This window comes from Epinephelus lanceolatus, chromosome 12 (assembly GCF_041903045.1).
Source record: "Epinephelus lanceolatus isolate andai-2023 chromosome 12, ASM4190304v1, whole genome shotgun sequence".
NCBI classification, from domain to species: domain Eukaryota; kingdom Metazoa; phylum Chordata; class Actinopteri; order Perciformes; family Serranidae; genus Epinephelus; species Epinephelus lanceolatus.
This window is the reverse complement of record NC_135745.1, coordinates 9,718,143-9,743,128: the sequence shown is the minus strand read 5'-3', so window position 1 is coordinate 9,743,128 and position 24,986 is coordinate 9,718,143. Positions and strand designations below refer to the sequence as shown.

General features: G+C 40.1%; 1 protein-coding gene across 10 annotated transcripts in view; it reads left to right on the top strand.

Annotated features, from left to right (window-relative positions):
- ctnnd2b (catenin (cadherin-associated protein), delta 2b) overlaps positions 1-24,986 on the top strand; it is a 218,064-nt gene that overhangs the window by 151,957 nt on the left and 41,121 nt on the right. For all 10 annotated transcript variants that reach the window (XM_033650653.2, XM_033650660.2, XM_078172937.1 and 7 more), the window contains 2 exons: positions 9,114-9,246; positions 14,084-14,297. In XM_033650653.2, coding sequence (XP_033506544.2) covers positions 9,114-9,246; positions 14,084-14,297 — 347 coding nt within the window. The remainder of the gene's footprint in view (positions 1-9,113; positions 9,247-14,083; positions 14,298-24,986) is intronic.

The following is a 24,986-nucleotide window of genomic DNA, read 5'->3' as shown; positions in this document are numbered from 1 at the left end:
GCTCCCCGTGAACTACATACCTGCAAGGACTTCTTTTCTGTTTGTTGTCACATGGCCAGTAGAAACACTGAAATGATGTAAGCCAGCCTATGCCTATTCTACTTTGATGAGTCAAAATAGCTTTGTATTTTCCCTAGTCTTATATATGCTCAGTAAAGCAAGGACTTCAGTGTCATTCCGTTTGTTCGTGTTGTCTTCCATTTTTATGTTACAAGCTGTTTTTTGTGCTGCGTGTTGTTTACACTGCAAACAGTTTTTTACAAATGGACTTTGATGGTGGCTGTGTTCGACCAATCACCATACACTTTACGATTATTTTTTAAAGGTTTTGCCTTTATTACAGGACAACTAGAGTGACAGGAAAGGGGGTGAGAGAAGGAGGATGACACACAACAAAGGGCTGCAGGTTGGACTCGAACCTGGGCCATTGCCAGGGACTCAGCCTACATAGGGTGCTCACTGTACCCAGCAAGCTAGAGGTCGCCCCAATTACCACACACTTGCATAACTCAAGATACCTACTTTGAAATAGGAGCTATAAAATGTCCTCAAAATGGCGTTAAAAGGAACTACAGTTGCTTCTAGTTCTTGCGATGTGGACACAATAAAAGGGGGGTTCCTGAACTGTGACAAAATTTCCTGGCTTATTGATGCCACCCCATCACAGTTCATCTCTGCATGCTGACGTCTGGTTACATTTGTTCATTTCCAAGCACTACTTCACTGTTTTGTTGCTTTAATTGGTTAAAGGTCTACTGAATTGAGTACAGAGGCATTTGGGTCTACGCCTGTTCATAACACCCCATGGAAATCATAAATGAACTGAGAGGTTCCAGACTGACTCACATTTGAGATTTGTTCTTGTCTTCTATTTTTTATGCTTGAGATGTAAATACAGCTTTATCTTACTTTTCAATCAATGAAATTAAATGACTTGGGTCAGTGAATTATTAATAGAGAAGTTGGGCCACATTTTAAATGTATTCATGTAATATCAGTTTTATTATAATGTGTTATTTGCTGCGTAAGACATAACCTTAACTCACCTATGAATATTAAAAAGATGTGGTGGAGGATTAATATACCTACATAATAAATATCTAAAAATGGACTCACTTTAAAGAGTTATGAAGCTAAACATCCTCTGTAATTATCTTACAATATACTACTTTTTAATTCCGAGGGCCATGAAAATCACTGTTACACACACAGAAGTCATTTCTCTGTTTTCCAGAACAGCAGTGCTATCCAAATATGTTGCATACTGTTGTTGTAACTCCAACACTAAAACAGTGCAAACATTGCCCGAGTGAACACTTTAGCCTGAAGTTCACAGATGGCTCAGTAGTATTTGCTCATCCTGCTGTGATGTTGTCGCACAGTGTTTGGGACTGGAAGCACCATATCCTCCTGTGTTCCCTTCTCTCTGGAGGGAGAGAAACACACACACACACACACACACAACTACAGAAAGAGAGAGAGAGATGCTGAGTGAAAAGTAGTACAGCTCCAGGCAAGAGTTAGTGAATGAATGAACCATTATAGTACAGCTTTCTGGGGCAGAATGCACAGAGGAGAGAAGACAGACAGTCTCTCCATTTAATTTAGTTTCACTGCGACTGTAGGTAAATTCTTTTAGAGCGTTAGTCTGCTTTGGAATCTAGTTTTGTTTTATCCCAGAACAGCAACATATTGCACAACATGTCAACTTTGTGTTCGGTTTATCTCAGCATGTTGGAGTCATGCATCAGATCTGTGGTGAATTTGTACATTTGTTTTCTCTCTCTCTCTCTCTTTCTGTGTGTGTGTGTGTGTGTGTGTGTGTGTAAGCCCTTGAAGCACCACTGCCCAAGGCCTCAGGATGAGTTAGATCCGCTGTGATGTGCCACTTTCTCTCCAGAGCCGCAACTATTCTAGGCCGTTGTTCTGTCATGGTGTGTGTGTGTGTGTGTGTGTGTGTGTGTGTGTGTGTGAGTGTGTGTGCTCTTTTTTCATGTTTGTGTTTATTTCTCACCCATTCGTGGCTTCTGTTATCTCAAAATGTGAGCACATAGTGTTTTCTCTTGTCCTGGTGTTCTGAAGCAACCTAGTTGGCAGAAAAAGAGTTACCAGTGTATTTTTCTGCAAACCACAGGTACGTTACATTTGTATGTTATTTTCTAGGAGATGCACTGAAACTTGAGGTTTTTCAACAATGCTGTGGTGAAGGTGGGGTTAGGGTTAGGCACATAAACCACTTGGTTATGGTTAGGAAAATATAATGTTTTGGCTGTGTTGGCATGTTTGTTGGCACAAAAGCTGCTGGAGGAGCAGGGATGGTCGGGCAAAATCACCCAGGTTCTTGTGCCACAAACACTGCTTGGAAATGTAGCAATGTCATGCTAAAAACACCCAAATTCTTTACCACAAACCCTGCTGGGAATTGCAATAATGTCTAGCTAAAACACCTAGGTTCGGTGTCGCAAACATCATTGGGAAACACTGCGAAGGGTCGCCAATAAACAGTCTGTGTTGTTGGTGGGTCTTGAACAGTGTTCCGCAGCTGGCCATCGTCTCACCGTAGCATAACGCCAAAGTCAGCTTTTATATTATGTCACTTCAGAAACATTGACATGATATGTATGAAACATGCGGTTTGCAAAAACATTTAATGGGAATATTTTTTTTCTGGTGATTGGGCTGTCTGAAGCATACTTGTGTGTTTGTTTTGTGAGTGTGTGTGGGTGCGTCATATATTCTGTGCCTGCAGGCTGGCAGCAAGTAGACTGTGTCCCTTCATTGATTCAAGTGTTAACCGTCCACTCTATTATATGCATAAAGTGCCACTTGTTGGTTTCTGTGTATTCTCTTGTTGGTGTGTGTGTGTGTGTGTGTGTGTGTGTGTGCGCGCGCACCCACTTTGACCTTGCACTCTGAGAAAAATGTGAGACAGAAATGAAAAGAAATGAAAAGACGGAAAGGTAGCAGAAAAGACGAAATGAGAAATAAGAGTGTTTTTATAAAAATTATTGTAGAGTGCCGCCAAAAGTGCCACTTTAGCCTTCAAGTAGTGTTTATTCTGTGGCCACTGATGTGCCAGTAACATCACTGTGAGCTGTTTTGATGAGTAATGGACCTGAAAAGCACTTCTGCAACCTCATTTCACCATTTCAGTAGATAGGCCTTTCAAGAAAAAGGATGGATAAACAGTTTAGAAGACATCAGTGTTGATGGACTCATATGGAAGCTTCCTGACAGCTGTTGAATGTGTCTTCTTGTAGCTGAAACTGTAACAATTACAAAGAGAATGAGCTGAGTGGATATCACTGATTATTCAGTACCCAGAGATATGTTTATTGCACCATGACATGGTCAGCTAGTTGAACTCAACTTGATGTCGATTATGTCATTTCACCTTTACCAGTTGCTCTATTTCCGAGGAAACACAGGAAGTACCAGACGATCCATCAGAGAGTGAGGAAGAAATCAAACAATGTCACAGAGCCGGTTTCTGAGTTATTCTCAGTGACAGTAATACAGCACTTTTTCTGCCACAGCCTAATTTTTTCATTAATGCTGTTTTGCAACACACTAATCCAGTAGATTAGTAGATTGATGTGATATTTCAGAAGTAAACTAATTTACTACAGTGTGCTACTATGACAAGTGGTTCATGCCAGCCACCAAACTAATGTGTAAGGTAGCGTTATAATGTTACAACATGTTTTCCATATATTGATTTATTTGTTGCAGCCAGTCACAATATCAGCATTGATACAAATTGATTTTCTATTTTCTGCCCCTCCTTGCCCTTCTCTCTCGGTTTGAGTGACAAGAAATGAAACAAGCTATGAGACAAGCTAAATGAGATGAGCCAGATGACTAGCACAACCAGCGGCCCCTCTGCCTCACTACACACCCAGGAAACTACATTGTGAGTGGGCTGTAGCTCCAGACACAAACCTTCAGCTTAGCTGGTTATCACAGCGGGCTGGTGGTGTAACGGCAGCAACAGAAAGTTTCCTGATTGGGCAGTTATTTCACTGGGTCATTCAGATAGGTCTCATCGACAATGGTGGATGTTTAATAATGAAGACAACAGCTCCCATGACCCCAGGGTTGTTTTTTTTTTGATGTCATGAAAGTTCGTCTTTTTTTATTATTTTGATTGAGAGACCCCCAGCAAGATATGTCTAGCTGCAGCCACATTCTACTTAGAGCCTATACGACACACCCATAGAGACTGCACCCACCAACAATACAAGACAAAACCACCAAAGCTACAGTTACTTGAACCCTGCTACTACACAACGTTGTAGTGAATAGTTTTTTAACAAATACACGCTAAATTTTGCTTGAGTAAAAGTACTGCACTCTATGTTTTGTATGTAAAACATCCATCTGTAAAGTAACCACAAAAATGCAATGTCTTCCCTTGACATGTTTGAAGTCTAGGTATGGAGAAGTATAAAATTAAAGATTTTAAGTACGGCACTAGCCTAAAAAGTGATGTAATCTCGTTGCACATCTCTCACACCTAGTCTCCATTAGCCTTTTTATGACTTTGCACTGGTGATAGCCATGGCCGGGGACATTATGTTCTCAGGCTGTCTTTCTGTCTGTCCATCCAGTTTTCATGAATGTGATATTTCAAGGGAAGTTCTTCAATTTTGGCACAAATGACCACTTGGACTTAACGATGATCTGATTAGATTTTAGTGGTCAAAGGTCAAGATCATTGTGACCTCATCAGTCTTATTCTCATGAATGCCATATCCCAAGAACATCTTGAGGGAAGTCTTTAAAATTTGGCACAAACATCTATTCGGATTTAAGGATGAACTGAATAGAATTTGGTTGTTAAAGGTCAAGGTCACCATTACCTTACATCTGTCTAATTTATGTGAACATAATATCTCAAGAACACCTCAAAGAAATTTCTTTAAATTTGGCACAAACATCTAACCTGGGTCAAGGATAAACTGATAAGAAATTGATGGTCAGAGGTCACTGTGACCTTGTCTGTTGCATTCTTGTGAATGTGGTATCCCACCCCTTTGAATATCTTTGAATTTGACACAAACATCCACTTGGACTCAAGAATGAACTGATAACAATTTTGTGTTTGAAGGTCAAAGGTCAAGGTCAGTGTGACCTCACAAAACATGTGTAGGCTATAACTCAGAAATTCATATTTCACACACATTTGAATTGCACACAAATGTGTGAGTGATGACATATCCATTAGATCAAAGATCAACTTCAGTGTGACATCATAATGTTCTACCAAAACATTTTTCTTGCAATTTTTCAACGCCATAACTCAGGAGCAGAAGGGGAAACATTTGGTCAGATACTAAATTGGTGACACTGATCTTGGGTGTCCATTTTGAAACTGTGCTGATTATAGAGACCTTTTCTGCTGCCATGGGGAAGGTGTGTGTGAAGCATCCATGATTTTACAGATGTGGATGTAAACGGTAACTGCAACTTGACAGATTGAAGATATAATTGATACCATTATATGTTTGCCTTCTCATTGATCGGTTTAACCCGTTTAATTTACCAGATGATTACATAAGCAGCTGGATCTCTGATAAGTGAAGTCATCTGGTTTACCAGTTATTAAAGAAGCTTCATGTCCACAGGCATTGTTATCGCTGGTGTTCCACTCTCTAATTACAATGTAGGAAAAATCCATGCACACACACCCACCCACACACACACACACACACACACACACACACAAACACACACGCACACACACATCTGACAGCTCGCTCAGCCATAACGTTAGATGTCTTATCAGCCAATTAACCCAAAGGGTGACCTAAACAAGGTTATGTCATCTCTGATGATATTTATTGAGGCGCATGCTACTGTATAAGCATAACAACATTATGTATGTTAATGTTGTGGCTGTTCATGTGTGTTTGTGTAAGAATCTGCCCAGAGCAAAGCAGAAACAGAGAGAGGGACGCTGAGGCAAGAGAGTTAAAAAAACATGAGAAAAAAGAAAAGAAAATTGTTTAAGAGAGGGAGGATTTCAAAGAGAGAGAAAAAATAACCTTTGAAATAATTCTCTCTTTCCTTCTCTCTTCAATTTCCCCATTTTTCAAACACTGGGTTTATCCCATTGGCCCATTATGAAACTCAGAGACAAAAGCTTTCTAATCCTGGCTCTTCTGCACTGCCTTTGATGGCTTGGTGTGTATGCAAGTCAGTGAGTGTGTATGTATGTGTGTGTTTGTGTGTGTGTTTGACTACCATATAAGTGTGCTGGATTGTGCTTCTGTGTGTGCTCTAAGCTGCATACTGAGTTGTCCTACAGCCCTCAGTGGTGTGTATGTGTGTTTGTATCTGCACAAACCTGTGATTGTTTGTGTGTGCGCATGTGTTTATGTTAGATTAGACTGAACTGAAATTATCTCCACAGGGACATGGGGCTGTTGCTGCATCAAGAATAAGATACATCAAAGAGAAATGGGTTCTACATTAGAGCAGAGCAAACAAGGCCTCTATATGCAGCCTAAACTTTTCACAACTGTCAGAAAAATCTAATGAAATTGTATGTATTTAAAAGTAGAAACAGCATGAATCAAAAGTAGTAGAGCACAGTAAAACTGAATTAAAGTAAAATAATAATGTAAATCACGTGTGGGAATAAAACCATGCCCCAAACAAGAAGAAAAAAATATCTAGCCCCAGTTTTAGTTGGTCCCTAGAAACCGTTGCTGTCAAGGAAACAGGATATTTTGTTGCTGCTGGCGACAGATAATCTACATCGATAAGCCCCACCTCCCTCTCCTCCCTTCGTCCCTCTCTCTGATCCCTCACTGTGACTTCATTCTCTCATATCACACCTTTCTCACATTAATCAACGGAGTTTCTTCTTTCATACACACTCTTACACACATGTAAAGGGTTAGTTAGCTTAGTTTGTGTGTATGTATGTGTGTGTGTGTCTACCCCTAAAGCATGCCTTTAGGCTAAAGCACTGGAAGACCCTGGTAACACACTAAAACCAAAGCAGCTGGGGCAGTTAGATAAAGGATTCATCACAGCAGGAGGAAGCTCTTACAGTTCACCCAAGATATCTGCTGTTGTTGAACACCTTCCTATTGCAATGCATAGAGAGGCCATCCTATATGTTGAGCATCAGGCACATAAGCCATGAATCATATGTGCCAACTCCTACTAGAAAATAATGGAGAGGAATGGACTGTCTCAAAGTTCACGATTGTAAATTGAGATAAGATAAGAGAGGATAAGCCTTTACTGATCCTCATGGGGAAAGTAGGGTGTTGCCACAGCACAAGGACAGAAATAAGTTCAGACACATAAAGAAAGATAATAAATAAACTGATAAATAAATAATTAGAAGTATACACTCTAAGAGCATTTATTCATTTGTTTGCCTTCGGAACCTTACCTTTAATCAGAAGGCATTTATACAGGAAAGGTAATTGCAGCGACATGTTTTGCATACCAAGGGGAGCATGCCGTTTTTTGACCGTGGCCATGGGGTCTGCAGGTAGCATGGCAGTAATTAATTTTAGTTAGGTCATTAAGCTGTGGGATTGACGATGTTCTAGCTGGATACCACCAGAAATGTTATAAATATTTGTAAGTGATAAATATAGTGGCAAAGAGGAATGCTACATACTCAGGGACATTTTGGTTTGTGCGTTTCAGCTACTGCTTACAGCATGCATCAATGTAGTCTGCCAACATTGTAGCACAATGTGACTTAAGGGAAAAACAGCTACGGTATGTATACAATAACAAGACAAGGTCAAAACCTAGTATATGGCTGGATTGTGTATGAAATGCTAGAGGACATTTAATTTGTAGCAATGAATTTTGATTTGAAACAAGAAGCGGAGGCAGTCAGTCATGGACTTATGCTGTTACAGCCTACAGCACTGGTTCCCTTTGATGAGGTCCAGCCCAACAATACATGTTAGCAGTTAGTAGTTAGCATGCTAATTCCACCATGCTATCATGCTTCTACACTGGTTACAGTAATGCAGGACTGTAGTCAACAGCTCTGTCGGCACCTATTTATTTTGACAGAGCAACGGCCAACAGGGAAACAGCAACACTTGTGTCATCCCTCACTCCGACCAATGGTGTAACTTTATCATCCGCTCACTCACTCACGGAAAGACTTAAGCGTTTATAGGGGTGACCTTGCATACTGCGGTCCAGGCAAAAATAACAATGGAATAAAAACAGAATCTATTAAAGAGCAATTAGACATTACATTTAAAGCAGTATGCAAACAGTACCCACGGGCAGAGCTGTACTTGAACTATTATTGAAATACTCTCTCAAGCGAGTACTATGTACTATGATACCACCAACTACAATGTACACCAGAATAGTGGAATAGAAAGTAAAAACCCGACCTCCCAACTCGCTCATGGACTTGCCTCTTTTGTTGAGCCATGACAATGAGCCAGAGAAGGCTTAGGGCTTATGGGAAATGGTTTGTTAAAGGCCACTAGAAACAGAAACTTTGATATTATCTTTTTCTCAAAAACCCATCATCCTTATCTACACACATGAAACAAGTCACACAACACTTGTTGAGAAAAGCTCTCTCCCAAGGCTGTATATTTGGTTATTAGAATAGTTACAAATGCCGGTGGGACTTTGAATGAGGTTTCTACTTCTCGAGCAGAACCTGGGAGTTCAGTTTTCATTTTGGCTTTCTATAACAGACCCCATTCCAGGAAAGGCTTTTCATGAGGTTTTAGAACCTTGGTAAGAGCATTACTGAGGTTGGACTGTGATGTTGGGTGATAAGACCTTGCTCACAGTCAAACTTAGAAAGGAGTTGAATGGGGTCTAGATCACAGCTGTCATCCCAAATGAACCGTGATTTTAATTCATTCAAACTCAGCATAAATGTTGATTGTGTCTTTTTTTCGCTCTTTATTTTTATTCATCTTCATTAACCTCAATTTCTGTCTCTCTCTTTCTTTTTCTGTGGCGTGCATTTTAAATCATGATTATGGTAGGGAAACAAGTTGTCTAGTAACTGGTTTAGCTACACAGTCACATACACACAGCTCTTTCTCTGCACACATGAAAACATACTGTTTTTCTCTGTGTGTTTGTCTCTGTAGGGAGTTTGGCTGGAGGGATCCAGAGCTGCCGGAAGTGATCCAAATGTTGCAGCATCAGTTCCCATCAGTCCAGTCCAACGCTGCTGCTTACCTCCAGCACCTCTGCTTTGGAGACAACAAGATCAAATCTGAGGTACTGATCACTGGGGAGAAACAATACCAAGAGAGAGGACTTCCAGACACAGAGGATTGATTTCCAAAACTCTGCTTGGCCCTATCATACACTGTTACTTATATATACATACAGACATATATACATACAGACACATACACACAAGGGCATACTTTGGCTCTTATTGGTGACTTCCAGTAAAGAATGAGTTTAGTAAAATCACACACACAAAAAAACATACCTCCCCACTCTTTCCTCTAGTGAGCAGATAGGAATGCAGATAGTGCATTGTTTGATTTTTCTGCTGAAGTTTTAAAAGTTCAGCTAAACATTGTTTCTGGAGAGGTGCGCTGTTGTTGAGTTTTTCAAGTGGGATTTTTCAGTGCTTTGAGTACCACAGGCAAGATTCCAGGGGACCAGGGTGCTTAACAAAGAGTGAGTGGGTGAGTGTGTTTGCTCGCCTGAAAATATGTTTGATGGTCACACAACAGACCAATGGAGGAATAATACAACAACATTTCCACAGTGCTTTATGCCGCCGGGTCGCCATTATATAATGACAGAGGGTTGCGGCAGGTCCTTCTCATTATTTATCTGGCAATATAAATCCTGCAATGTGTAAAATGTATTTTATGTAGCATAAATGAAAAATACTGCATATAACTTGAGTATTTTTTAACCTGGACCCTGTTTTCCCATGTTTCTGTGTCAAAGTGAATAAAGCTTAGTTCACACTGCACGACTTTCAAAGTAATCAGATCAGTATACTGTTCACACTACATAACCCAAAAAAGGTGTTGTAGTTTTCACACTGCATGACTGACCAGCGACAGGGGGGTTAAACACTAGGGTTGTTCACCAGGAGAAATCTCAGATGAGTATGTCATGTGATGTGTGAGTTAGGGATCGGCATCAATTTTCGATTATCGATGACTGATTGTTAAGGATTTTGATCAATCACAAATAATTTTGTTCGATAGTCGCAGTGTTTCCCCTACAATGCTACAGGCCCGGCGAGCCGCCGTGCCTACGAGACTTATAAACAGACGGAGGCTCTCATCGCTCTTCAAAGCCTCGGTGGCTTCCCTTGAGGCCTCTGAAAACATTACACCATTGAAAGATGGAGGTTTCGCTGAAAACTGAAGAATGTAACCCCCTGGCTGGTAACGGTTGTAAACACCCAGGGGTGAACTGGGCATGCGCGCCATTCTTCCTCTTTGACCTGGGGGGTTGAAGCTCAAAACTGGAGCAGCTGCGCTCTCTTGCGGCGACAGTCTGCACTGCACTCCTTTGTTTTCTCTCTTTTGAAATATTCGCTTATCAATTAATCGATAATTGATAGTTCATTTTTTTGATGATCGAATTATTCGTTTGCCCATCCCTAGTGTGGGTTGAACCAAAACCTGGGGGTGCTAACTCAAAAATAGCAGATGTGACAAAGTAGCGATTTGAGTAAGTTATAAAGTTGATAACTTTACACAGTCATTGCCTGCAATAGTCCACCTTCCACCTTCTCTTCGCCTCTCTCTGTCATTTTCTCTGTCTTCCTTGCAAACACAAACACACCTTGAAAAATGCTACAGTGCAGCTTGTCTGTCAATGTGCTGCCAATGTGCTGTCATTGGCTGTAGCTTGCCAGCAAAGTCCCTAGCAGCTCAAGATATTTAGCATGCTAGATTTCTGGGGAGTGTCTTCAATGCATCAGCAAGCCTCTTGGCTTGCGTCTTTGAACAGTTGACACTCAAGTGCCATATAGCAAGTGTGGAGCCAACACCAATTTGCCTCTGATCTGGAGCTTTTGTCAGGGAGCTCCAAAAACTGTTGGCAGGCAGAAGATCAGAGCTAAAGTTGTGTAATATGAAGTACACATATTGGAAACATTATTTGAAATTGGTGCAAAATTCAGTGAGAGGGCTGCTGACCAAGATCCTTTTTGTTTTAACCAGAAACAGCACCAGAATTGCTATCACCAAACCCACCAGGTTCAGTTTAATAAGTATTAATTTTAGTGTGTGCAGAGCCAGCACATGTTCACATCTAACTGAGTGTATTTGTTTTAATCAAACCAGAGTTGGTGATGGTTGGAAAAGTGGAAAGATGAACCAACACAATTTGGTGTGTTTTACAATGATAAAAATACTGTTAATGAAAATGGAGTCTGGTGTGTTTGGCGATGGGGATTTCAGGGCTGTTGTGGTGTAAGCAAAAAGGATCTTACTCTTTTGAAAAAAAGGTCTATCTCTGCAGGGATCCTTTCAATAATGCACCTTTAGTGGATGCACATTTACAGTTTGAACATGCCTCAACTGGTTACATTGCAATCAAGGCTGCTGGCTGCAGCCCTCTTGGTCAAAAACAGGACCAATTTTAAAAATTGTTGTTCCCATTAGTCACTTAGACACAACATCATAGCAAAATAGGGTCCAGGTTGAAAAATACCAAAGTTACCCTTTATATTAGTTTGATTAGATCAGCCTGTGACAAGATCAAGAAGGCACATGTGGAAAACTAACACATAATTAGCTTCATGCACTGAGAATGACCAAATACTAGACAGGCAGGTTGTAAAAATGGCCAATTTTAACTCACTTTGTTGTAGAATGTAAGGAGTGCCATTTCTGTGCCATCACCTGAGAGTGAAAGCTTTGACACACATCTTTGTTGAGGGGGAAACTCTGTCCCACGCATTCAGCTGTCTGAGCTCCACCAAACTCCACATTAGGTGGCATTAACTCCTCATTACACACTCTTAACCCAACACTGAGCACAGCCCTGTTCCTGCAGTCTGTCCTTCTGTCCTTTCAAGCCGGCATCACTCAGTGTCTCTGAGAAAACCACTGCCGTCTGTCTCTTCAATGTCAACTCAATTCAGCTCAATTCCACTTTATTAATCCCCATGGAGACGATGGATTTGAGGGCAAACAAAGTTCTTCAAACAGCAATCAGCCAACAGGCATTAAAGATAGAGTGAGAGAGACGGAGAGAGACAGAGGCGGATGAGGAAGATGACTGATGTTGAAATTGTGTTGAAGAATGAAGTATGGTAGTATTTAGAGCAGGGCTGCCAAAACTTCAACCCACGGGCCAGATTGTTTTTTGCCCTTGAGAGAGATGCCTGGTTGGTGAAATACAGGACGCTGAGGGATATGCATATGGCCTGCTGCCTGTTCAGTCTCCTAGCACCCAATGCACTGTAAAGATGTATTATTGTCTGCATGATTTATTCTGTTAATCACTGCTTCTGTGTCACTAAGTCAGGACTGAAAGACAATTACCTGACAATAATTTTGGTTATTGATTTATAGTTTTAATACATATCTGTTCTGTTCTCCTCTAATTTATATCATTATTAAGTCGTTTCCTTTGGGATTTTTATGTTTTCTAGACAGAAGAAGCAATTGGGAAGACAATCTCTTGGACCTTGTGATGAGCACTTTCCAACATTTTACAAAGTTAATTCAAAACAATAATACCTAATCAATAGAATAATCAATATTAAAATAGTCATTATTTATAGCCCTTGCTGACATAAATACATGTTCAATTGTTTCCTTGTCAAGTGAGGTAAAGCAATCAATATTTTTCATTTCATTTGACATTTTTCATTGTAATGTCTGGGCAACTTGGTCTCACTCTCAACTTGTCAAATACCAATGCTTGGTCAGTGGCCCTCGGCGTCAGACTCTGATGCACTGAGGCACGTTTAAGCGGCTGTATGAGAGCCGACACTCCAAGCAGTTACCATAGTAAAGAGTGAAAAAAACCTTCTGTGGGTGGGCAGGAGGTCAAACAAACCCCGAACTTTGATCCAGGAGACCATGGTTTATTTCCCATATGAAACCAAAAGTCAATCAAGTTATTTTCACAACAACAAAGTGTGCTAGTGTGTATAGCTACTATACTTGTGACATGTGTCACACTTAATGCACTTATTTTAATCAAAATCTGTTTTTTTCTAAACTTAACCTCATGCTTTTGTTGCCTAAACCTAAGGCATGTTTTCACCAACATTTTTAGTTTTCTTTTGAAAAGAGACTGTACACTACATCTCCTGTGAAAACATAAGTTTATTTTGAAAACACACAGTGCATGTAACGTGGAAATCAAGATGCCGTCTCTGATGGTCCAAAACTGACACTGGAGGGGTACCTAGAGCATTAGTTTGACATTTAGGGCCACTGACCAAGTGTCAGAATTTGACGAGTTGGGAGTGAGACTGTGTTGTTTCTGTGTTTTGATATAATTGTAATTGCAGCATTATTTTTTTCAACATTATGAGATCTACTACGTGAGGATCTAACATCTAGTTTCTAAATAATAAATATCCGATTAGATATTTTCACCCCAAAGTGAATCATCTGTAATAGGCATCTTTATCTGGAGCACAAGAGACACAATGTACAAGCACAACTGCTTTTCCTCTGTGCAATCTCCTTCTCTGAACTGTGTCTTGTTTTTATAGAAAGCAGGCAGTCTGCCCTACATTTTCTCTTTGTCTAGACGGAGGAAAGCAGGGACGGCTGCAGACACTTAGAGGGGTGATGGGACAGAAAGTGCAGTGGCTGGCATTTTAATAAATCATGCATCAGTGCCAGAGTAGCCACTGTTTATTTACAAGTGTTGTAAAACTAGAAAACAATATTTACATAACATTTTCTCCAACAACAGCATCAAAAGTGGAGAATTATTTTCTCAAGTTGACATGAACAAGCCCTAATGTCATGTGATATTGTTTAGACACCAACATTTATTGTTATATTAAGGGGGGAATTGGCACAAATGCATGAAAACATTCTGTTATTTGTGTATTTACCACAGCTTTCCTCCCTCCCTCCCTCCCTCCCTCCTCTGTCCTCAGATCCGGCGGCAGGGTGGCATCCAGCTGCTGGTGGACTTGTTGGACCACCGGATGACCGACGTGCACCGCAGCGCCTGTGGAGCCCTGAGAAACCTGGTGTACGGCAAAGCCAATGATGACAACAAGATTGCCCTGAAGAACTGTGGAGGCATACCAGCTCTGGTGCGACTGCTCCGGAAGACCACAGATGTGGAGATCCGAGAGCTGCTCACAGGTAAAAACAGTTAAAAAATACTTTGTTCTTCTTTCGCTAATCTACTGCCTTTTCCGCTTGGTAAAATACCAGGAATTTTTCTGGCTTGCGTTTGCTCATGTGTCTGTGTGCAACTGTGTGTTCACATACTGAAGATTTTCATATGCATTAAGACAAAGACACCTTTTTCCAAACCTCATTTACACTACTATGCAGCAGATAATACTGAAAGGACGACCTTGAAGTCACCTTTTCAGGTGCAGAAGTTTCTTGCGATTACTTCTCATGCTAAAATGGCAGCTTAATGTTCAGCTGCTTGAGAAACTACATTTTATAACAAGAGTGAATGAAGCCAAGTGCAAAGTCTATAAATGAAAACTCACATACACTCCCATATGGCCAGGGCTACATTGAGGACTACAGTCTACAGTTTGAATCTTTTCAGAAATCTTTTAGGCAGATTCCAGTATTTTCAGAGTCAACATATTTAAATTAGACTACTTTTAAGATGACAAAATAACTGAATAAACAAAGGATTTAGTATTTTCCCACCAGAACTTTCCTGAACATTCCTGGCAGTGTGGAAGGGGCTTTGAAACAGTAAATTTGTGCAATATTTGTTATGTCTTAATGATTTCCTTGGACGTTTTTTTGGCAAGAACTATATCATTTTATGATAATCATACAGAAAAAAAAGACATTTATTTTGGTTAGACTTTTTTAGTCGTGCTGAGTTTATAAGTGCATTCCACAGGAAACATTCACTTTACGGTTATGTGTTTGAAATAGAACTTTATTTATGGTGAGAAACCTGTTTCAGTTAAAATATTCCTAGTAAGTGCAATGAATTCTCCATCCCAAACGACCACTTAGGTTGTTTGTTTCTACACTCTAATACGTCCCACATGAGCGTTTCCTAAATTAGCGCCCCTACCTGGTGGCAGGAACACAAAAACAGTACATATGACCATTATCAGTTACAGTTTTTAAAACACATGGTTACCTTTGTGAAATGGTCAGTTTGTTTAGGTTTAGGCAACATTCGGAGAAAATCGTGGTTTGAGTTAAAACTAGAGCACTCGGAGAGCACAGACCTCCGCCAAGCAGGTAATAAGGTAATAAGTAAGTTAACTTCCTTTACGTACTTGACATAAGTTAAGTGTGTTACATCAGTTAACTTAAATATGTAAGTTAAAATAACTCAAACATCAACTTTGGTTTCACACGGGACATGAAGTGAGGTCTCCTGTGTGCAAGTCATGTGTTTGTTTGACCAGTTCATTCACCCCTACCTCCTTCCTTAGCAAACTTTGTTTCTCTTTATGCTATGTCACCTGACTTCCTCCTTTGCTCCTATCATAATTACCATGGCCACTAGAGGTCGCTGCCTAATAAATGTTAATATGGGTCGTGATCATAGACTGTATAAGAAAGATGATCTACATGACAGCTTCCCAAAAGTGGAGTCAAAACATCTCGGTGGCGTTGATATAGGTCTTAAACTCCACCCCTGCCATGTTAGCCAAGGAGACATGGGCCAGACTGCTAACTCAAAGTGTACGTCAGATTATTTTTTTTCAAAGATGGTTTATGTCATTTTAGGCAGTTCTTGTCACACTGCTGTATGTTCAAGTGTTTGGTTTTTATTAGTTATTTGATGCTATAAAAAGGGGTTTAACGTCATGATTGACATCTATGTTTGCCAATCGGTGTGCTCACTATCAATGGTGCTGCTCGTGATTGTTCGGGCGGGTGTTTGGGTGGGAACTCAGCACCGCGGAAATCACTACTGTGCAAACTCTGGCTCCAAATTACATTACCAGGGCAAGATGGCAGGGGCCATATCAGGAATATTCTGGCTTTATTTTTGTACAGTGGGGGTAAGTGGAGACACATTGTCCCTCTTGATATACAGTGTATTGTTGTCATGAGCTGCTTGTGAAAACACAGATTGGGTTATTATTTTTGAGGAGAACAGTCTCAAAGTAATGATCTAAAATTACAGGAAAACCTTGAGCACTAATGTGCACCTACATTCTTACATAAAAATGTTCAGATGCACAGACATGATCCACTTCATATGCAGTCACATAGATGCACACATATAGACTGATACTATGTTGCCTGTTAGGTACAACCACACACACTCAGATGAGGAACATGTACTGAATATCTTGTTATACAACACACAAAACACACTGTACAGGACTCCCACAGTTACACTCGAGCACAAATACAGAGATGAACACACACACACACACACACACACACACACACAGAGGAGAGAATTGTTTACCACCTGCCTGCTTCCCAGCACTCATCAAGTACTGTTGACTTGTCAAACTGAGATTCTGTGTAAAGGGCTGCACTGCACTTGTATCCACAGCAGGTTTGTATTCCCTGTCAGTAAACACAAATATCATCCACAATGTAAAAAAGTCAGGATTGATTAATTTGAGGTTCTAAACCCACTGAGATCTTGGTTGTAAACTTGCCACCAAAAGGATTAAAGGATTACCAGCGGTGCTTCTACCAGCGTTTCTGACAGCTTTTACTTTATATATCCTGGCAATTCCTTTCTAATTGGCATTCACACGGATGGCCATGGTAAAAGGACTTTTACTTCTGGAGGTGCATGGGGAGGCGACGGAGCTATAAGAGGAATACAACTCCATTTTCAAACTGATCTACATCCAAATGAGAAAAATGGATTTCTCTAACCAGCACCCACGCTCATGGAAACATCTCTGCTGTAGGCCTGTCAGGAGCATGATATTTCAAGACATGACATAAAGCAAGATTTTAGTTATTTCTGCTTTCTAGAACAGTTTTAACCAGTGTGTTTGAGGTTGATGTTAAGAAAGTGAAGCCTGAAGCATCTACCAATTATAAATATGATTTAGCATCAGGACTTATCAGACCAAGTTGGACAAAGTCTGTTCCATTCTGGGCCAGTTAGTGCTGACAGTTGGTAGATAAAATCATACAGTGTAAGGAGTTTGGAGGTCATTGAGATGAGTCTGTTGACATGCAAGCTCAGTAGCTGAGCTGCTTCTCATATTAAGTCATAAAAGTGAAATGAAATGAAATGATAACATGTACTGAGAGTGCATGTTAACGATTCTTTTCTACGACAACTAAGCAATCAGTGAAATGAAGACTGTGTGATACAGACAACCAAACAAAGATGTCTACCAAGTGAGTGCTATTTTTCTATCCAGTTCTTTAGCTTTCAGTGCAGAGCCACAGATCATTAGAGATTATCTTGTCAGTCCATCATTTAAGATAATTAAAGCCAAATTTAATGGATTTAGTGCTGCATTTCCAGTTCACTGAATTTTTCGTCCTCACACAACCAACTCTGCAATCATACAACAGTCTTGACTGGTTCAATGATGTGAACACCTGCAACTTGTAAACATGGGAATCTTTCCTGTAATTACCTTCCATCCCACATGATGGGATGGAACGCAGGCTTATGCCTCATTTCCACTGCATGTTTCGGCTCAACTTGACTCGACTCACATTTGGTACATGATGCTCTACTCTGTTTCATTTTCCACTGCCATTAGTACCCCTTCAGTGGAGGCAGGATTCTCAGGTAGTCGCCATAGTGACACTGTGTGAAGCTGCTGTGATATCATCTTCAATGTGACACTCACTGAACATTTTCATAGGGAACCAGAGGAGTGTCTGTTCTTCAACAATTATACATTTTCACAGTTTACAGCAAAATTTTGGGAGCAGCCATTTTTTAAAATCTGGGTTTAATGAATAAAACAATTTTGGTTGCAGAGTTCATTTTGGCTGCTATTTTAGATTTAGTCTTAGTCTTTTGATGAAAATGCATTTTAGTCTTAGTCACACATCGGTCATTTTAGCCTTCATAATTTTCTTCATAGTTTTAGTCGATGACAAATTTAAAATGTTTAGGTCTGGTTTTAGTGGATGAAAGTCATTGCATTTTAATAAACTTTTAGTCATTACTTTTTTTGGGGGGGGGTCTCCTCATCCGCTGTGAGGGAAAAGTCCTCTGAGGCAAATTGTTATTTGTAATATTGGGCTTTATAAATAAAATTGATTGATTGAATTGATTGATTTGTTGTCAAAATGTTTTCTCTCCTTAAACTAATACTGGTACTGGAAATTGGAATCAAGATGACAGATTGCGTCGAGGGTTGAAATTTGTTAAGCAACATTTTACTCTCAACACTTTTACTTGTGTAATATCCAGATTTCCTACCTTAGTGGTATATCTTTTGCCTAGACTCTCCTATTGATGCGATGCTGCTGGGCTATGACTGCCCAGTAACATTGAATTAAGGTTAGCAAAAGTTTATGCTGAGTTAACATTAAGACTTTTCATGAACATTGCAGTTAGATAAATTACCATGGCAAAAATAACAAGGTGGTGTAGCTTTAAGTGTCTTTTCTGGTTGGGTCCTATTCTCTCCCACCTAATTTGTAGCCACAGGCTGTCCATTTTTTCTGACTAAACCCTTTTTGAAGAATTGCATTGAAGTCATTGTGTTGTTGTCATGAATTTGGTGTTGGTTAGAGACATTATCACCTGTATGGCTGGATTTCTGGGAATCTGCACACCTGACCACAGCTGATTCAAACAATGACATTGCTTAGAATTTGACAGATTTGTTTTCATTCATCACTGTGTAGTCCTAAAGTGATTGCTGCACTCTCCAACTGTAAAAATGTGTAGCCTATACACAGAATTTAAAACTCAAACTAATATTTGTGTCAGACATCAATAGTAGTGGCTAGTTTTGAGTCTCCCTATCCAGCCTAGCTATGGACTCCAAATTTGTAATGTTGATAGGCTGGTGTAGACTTAATAGGCTGTGTTACCTTTATTAAAAGGCAAATATGTTTTGCAGCTTCAGGCAGGTTTGATGATGAAGGTTACTGAACCCTGGACAAGACACACAATTGGGTGAAATATCTTGCATTTTCAATGTGTGATAGTTCAACACTACCATTTTAGACCCGTCACATCTGTAAACAAAACAAGCATTTCGTTGTAGTTTTTCTAATTGAAGATATCTGTTAGCTCATCGACGTCCCGACTTAGTTGTGAATGAAAGGTCACTATCATTTTTCGTCATAGTTTTTGTCAATGACATTAACATTATGTGGTCGCTAACGATAGTAGCTTGGCTTTTCAGAATGGTGGGATTGTGCAGGATGGCCCATGTAATGTAAGTGACAATTCTCTCTGGTCAATCAGTGGTCTGCAGCATTTTAACTTCACCTTCTAGCATAGTTTCAGTTCACTTGGAACCTTGACTGAGGTGATTCCAAAATAAGTACCAAGTATTATCCAAAACTTTTGCCAATAGAAAACCAAAGAGGAGAGAGCTGAGTTGAGTAAAGTCATGCCATACCATGAAGTGGAAATGCAATGTTAGCCCACCAAGTGTCCAACTTAGCTGTTACATCCATACTTATGTCCCATCCTTGCAAAGTCTCCTAAACCGAATTGTCCCTGTGTCCCACAAAGCCTGCCCTTGAGCCTTTATCCACTCTGCTAATTAATTACAGCAGTACTTCAAATCAGGGTGACATGAGATTCTGGTGAGGGACAAACATTTTAAGCATTATTCTTTGTAATAAGAGACAGTCATGAATACTAATACAACCCAAACCGAGCACAGGGAAACATCATCAGGAAAGTGAAATTGAGAGCTGTCCGAGCATTTCCCACATACAATCATGTTTGGTGTGGAGTATAACCCACACGTGCCTTGCACATGTATGTATATTTATATGTGTGTATTGAGTATAGAAAAGGGTTTAGGCTTAGCAGAGATGGAAATAAAGGTTTTTTGTATGCTGGTAGAGTCTTAAAGAAGATTACCATATAAATTAGAGCAGCAATTCAAGGCACGGAGCACAGAAATCCCTCCTGTCACAAATTAATCAGCTGAACGACCGACCGGACGCAGACAGACCGTGCTCTCCTCTCTCTCTCTCTCTCTCTCTCTCTCTCTCTCTCTAAGACCCAGAGGAAATAAATCTCTCTCTCTCTCTCTCTTCCTCTCTCTCTCTCTCTCTCTCTCTCTCTCTCTCTCTGTTTCCCAGCCTCTCTCACTCGTTCTTTTATCCCTCTGTGGTTGGGTTTTCGTAATTGGTCTCCCCTTCTCTTCCTGTCTCTCTCCTGTCCTCTTTGCCTTTCTCTGTCTCCACTTTTTCACTCTTTCTCTGTGTCACCTACCCTCTCTGCCTCTCCCTCTCTCTCTGGTGAGCATTTTGAATCAGGATCACAGTGGGAAGTCAAGCTGCCTGCCTTGCTAGCTACAGATTCAGCTACACACACAAACAAGTTTCTCACTCTGTCTGTCTCTCTCGCTCTACTACAGTTTGCTTGATGGCACAAAGACTCACAAACAGGGTTGCTGCCCTGTGCTCTTAAGTCTCTCTCCCTCTTTTTGGTTTAATTTTTGCTCTCTCTGTTTTGTATTTTCCCTGTTCAGAACTGAAAATGATTATTTGAAGGGACTAAAGCTGCTTTAAAAGAGCAGATATTAGCTCTTCCTCTGCAGATAAGATGCAGCATTTAGCAGAGCAGTGTGTGTATTTGCTTGTATGTATTCATTTGCATTGCAAGTGCATGTCTCCTCCAGTGAATATGTATCTACCTTTTCCAATACAGGAACTCAATGGAAAATAATGTATCATCTAGCTATTTTTACAAATTCTGCTTTTGTTTCCACTGTTCCACTGACCATGAGGTGATACTAAATGCAAGCTCAAGGAATCTCAAATATCTACCTGGTGGTGCTGCTGCAGTAAAATCCAGAGTATAGCCATAATCAGAAGGTCTCATCCTCTGGGGACCATGAACTATATAAAATTTCTTATATTTCTTATTTCTATATAAAATCTATGTAGTAAATTTTGGGATATTTCAGTCCGGACCAAAGTGGTGAAATGACTGACATTAGCATCCCTAGACCCACGCAGCTAACATGGTTATAAAAGAATGATGGATTGCACTTGATGGACCACTTAAAGATGTCTTTGCCTTTATAAGTATTCAAGGAGAAGAGGCTGATCAGAAGGAGAAACTAAAAGGTGGAAAAAAAAAATCAGAGTACAACATACAGCCAAACAGTGCAGGAAAGCAAATAAATGCATGAATATGACTGCATAAAAATAAAGGATCATAATGCATGTAGTGTAGCAAACCAAAAAAAAATCTGTTGTTGCAACTGCAATTTTAAGCAACAGACAGGCTTGTGCTGGCCCCAGCAGTGCCCTAGACCCAGAGTTTCTCCAAAAATTCAATTTAGTCCATTTTTGTCTCTGCTTACTTCACCTGCCTACCAAGCAGCACACAGAAATTTTGCAGTGGTTGGTTCCACTGTCACTTTTTAATGATGTATATCTGAAATATCTTTGTTAATAATTGTATCAAATCATTTCTGCAATTGAAGGGGCCATATGCTGTGTGAGTAAACATATGGATGACAAGGATTTCAACATGTACTCGTATCGAAATACAGAGTAGGTCATTTGCTAATAACATATGTGACCGTTGGAGAGTACCACAGACAGGCACTAATTAATGTTGTGAAGCGGTCACAGTTTGGTTAGGTTTAGGAAAACATTGTGGTTTGGGTTAAAATAAGTATGTTTGTTACGTAACTTATGTATGTAATAATTAAAAATTAGTATGTAACCACAGAGCCATGTAACGCAAGATCATCATGTACATAACATAAATATGGTACCATAAGTACGTTTAGTAAGTTAACTTAAGAACATAATATAACTCAACGTTGACCTTTGTTTACACAGGACATGAACAGTGGTCTTCTGGGTGAAAATCCTATACTTGTTTGACCCATCCATCACCCCAACCTCCTCTGTACATGGACTTTGACTTTGTACTACATCACCTGACTTCCTCTTTTGTTCCCATCATAATTACTATGGCCACTAGAGGAAAAATGATCCAAGTTTTCTGTGGCAGGCTTTTCCTGGAAGGCTCAGAATATAATTTGCGTCACTATTGCTTTATAAAGCAACAACATGAAGATGTCAAAGACAATCATTTTAGGAGAAACTGTTTTTACAGTGAGCATGTAGCTCACCTACAGCAGGCAAATCTTTATGTGTCTCAGCTTTGATCTCGTTATTGATCCTGGCTTGAACTAGAAACTGATTTATGATCTATTGATTAATTAGTTTAAATGCACTACAACTGAAAGGAGTTATTACTGATATACTTTTCTAACCTCAAAGAAACTTATAGAGAAATGCCAACATGGTGATATATTCTCACTCTGACTCACAGAGCGCTGCACTTTCTTCACATTCTTTATTCCCTTTTAAAATCTGCATGTCATCAGTAGCTGTGGTTCCACTTGTCATTACAATGCAACTTTTTCATCCAGTCACAGCAGCACACTTCATCGTAAGTGACAGGTCTGGATAGCTCACGTTGGTGTCAGCTCTTCAGAAGAAGATATGGAAGTTGTCAGGCTCACACTGTGATGGGAACTCTCCGCAGTCTGGATGCAATCCATTCATAATGCTTACCCAGTTTAGGCAAAGCAAAGAGGTGGAGAACGACTATTAGTAAGAGTATAGGAAATACAGATTATAAGGGGGAACAGCAGTACATGCCATTTCTCAGTAAAAGCTTTGAAGGCTCAATCTGTGTAATAATTGCAGGTAAATAATATTTTCATCCATAAACACCAGACTGAAACTCAGTGTGGATAAGCTGAATAAGTTAACACATAACAGTACAGTAGCAGAGGAGACAGCTTTTTTTTCCTGTGGTTGACCTTGATGTGACCTACAGTATACTGCTTAGCTACACTGTTTCCTGATTTTAATGACGATGTCATTAAAGGACCCAAACTGAGTAAACATGATTCCACACTTTGGCCAAGGCTCATTAACACAAAGCTGTAGGCCTGTGTGGACCCAGTGATTAGCAGTGATCGATGTTCACCTCATTATGAAAACAAAGAGTCAAGCCTTTTAGGCTTCTAGTTTGAGGACAATTAATGTGTGCAAATATTGATAGCTACCAAATAAAGCTTTTCTTTGTCGGATGCTTACAAAAATATCCAAAGTGCTGATGCTCTGAGGCATGGTACAGTTGCCATGTGGCAGTGTCAGTCGTTGCAATATGCAATGCTTTTCCATGTGACAGACATATTGAGCTGACATATAATATGACACTAGGGCTCGGTATCATTAAAAAAATCACTGGTTTCAATACCAGTAGCCTCAAAGTAATACCAATATATCATTTGATACCCATCATGTGAATTGAAGCATTAACTTGTGTAAAATGTCACCAGATGCCACAGGGGTGTAGAGTAGTCATGCTTTCTTATGTTTTGGTGGCATCTTGGCACACTGAACTGCAGACTCTGTCAAAAACAGCATGCTCCACACTACCTAGAGGCATCTAGCAGCGAGGATTACAGATTACAACCAGCAGAAAGTTCTCCTGGTTAGAATTCCTCCTGAGTGTTCATCACTCAGGAGGATTTTACCAGAAGCCAAATAATCTGCAGAGGTTTCTTCCTCCCCAAAACGAACAGACCAGATGATTAAGGCCAGTAAAAAACACTAAATAAAGCAATTCAAGAAGAGGAAGATATGATTTATTAATCTCTTAGGGGAACATTTTTTTCAATCTTTTGTTTTATACACACAGGCCCGAAATACACAAACATGCACAAAGAGGATCTATACATGCATTAAATGAAGAGATGTCAGAGCAAAGGGGCTGTCCATGGACAGGCCCCCTGAGCAGTTGGGATTCAGTGCTTTGCTCAAGGGCACCTCGACAGTGCCCAGGAGGCAAACTGGCACCTCTCTAGCTACCAGTCCATGCTCCATAATTGGTCGGGATGGGGACCGTTACAAATCACTTTTTCTACAATACTGTTTGGCTCATCTGAGATGGGCCGCTAGCCCAGCAGCTGCTAATGTGTGCTCACCTTTTTTCTCTAACTTAAGATCCAGACATTCAGGAGGTTTCTGTCGGGGGCCAAATTATCCACATAGGTCTCTCCCTCTCCAAAATAAACAGATCCAGTGATTTAAACTTGTAAAAACACTGAATAAAACAGTTTAACATCATCATCATGCAGGGTGAGGGGCTGCTAACTACAGTGACTGACATGCTCTATCTAGAGATAGATAGCCCTATTTAGAAAACATTAAAGTCACTGTGAGCCCCTGCAGAATACTATACAGGCCTTAAACTACTAAAGTGTTAAAAGTTTTTGATATTTCACAAATTAATAACATTTTTCTTTTTCTCCTCATGTCCCAGGTATAAAACTACAAACCAGTAGGTTCCAGAATATAATTATTCGTCAATAAAACCTCGGTTTGATTAGTTCAGGTTTATTATACAATGAACCTGCATGTAGGCTGCATGAATCTGAATTTAAAGGCATATCCATGTGATAACCGCCAGGGAATTTGTGTCATGTAAGGAATAAAAATTGAGCTTGGACTTTTTTCTTTAGCTGCCAGGCAGCTGGCTCAGCATGACACTAGCGATCTTGAGGGCTCCCTCTACTGTGCTTCTGAAAATGGCAGCAATCAAAAAAGGTGACAGCTGATTCATCCATTGAGTTGTTAAAAGGGAGTCATCAAGCCTTCTACAAACCCATTCAAATGGCATGTAGTTTACACATGCCTGTCTCTTTCTTATGA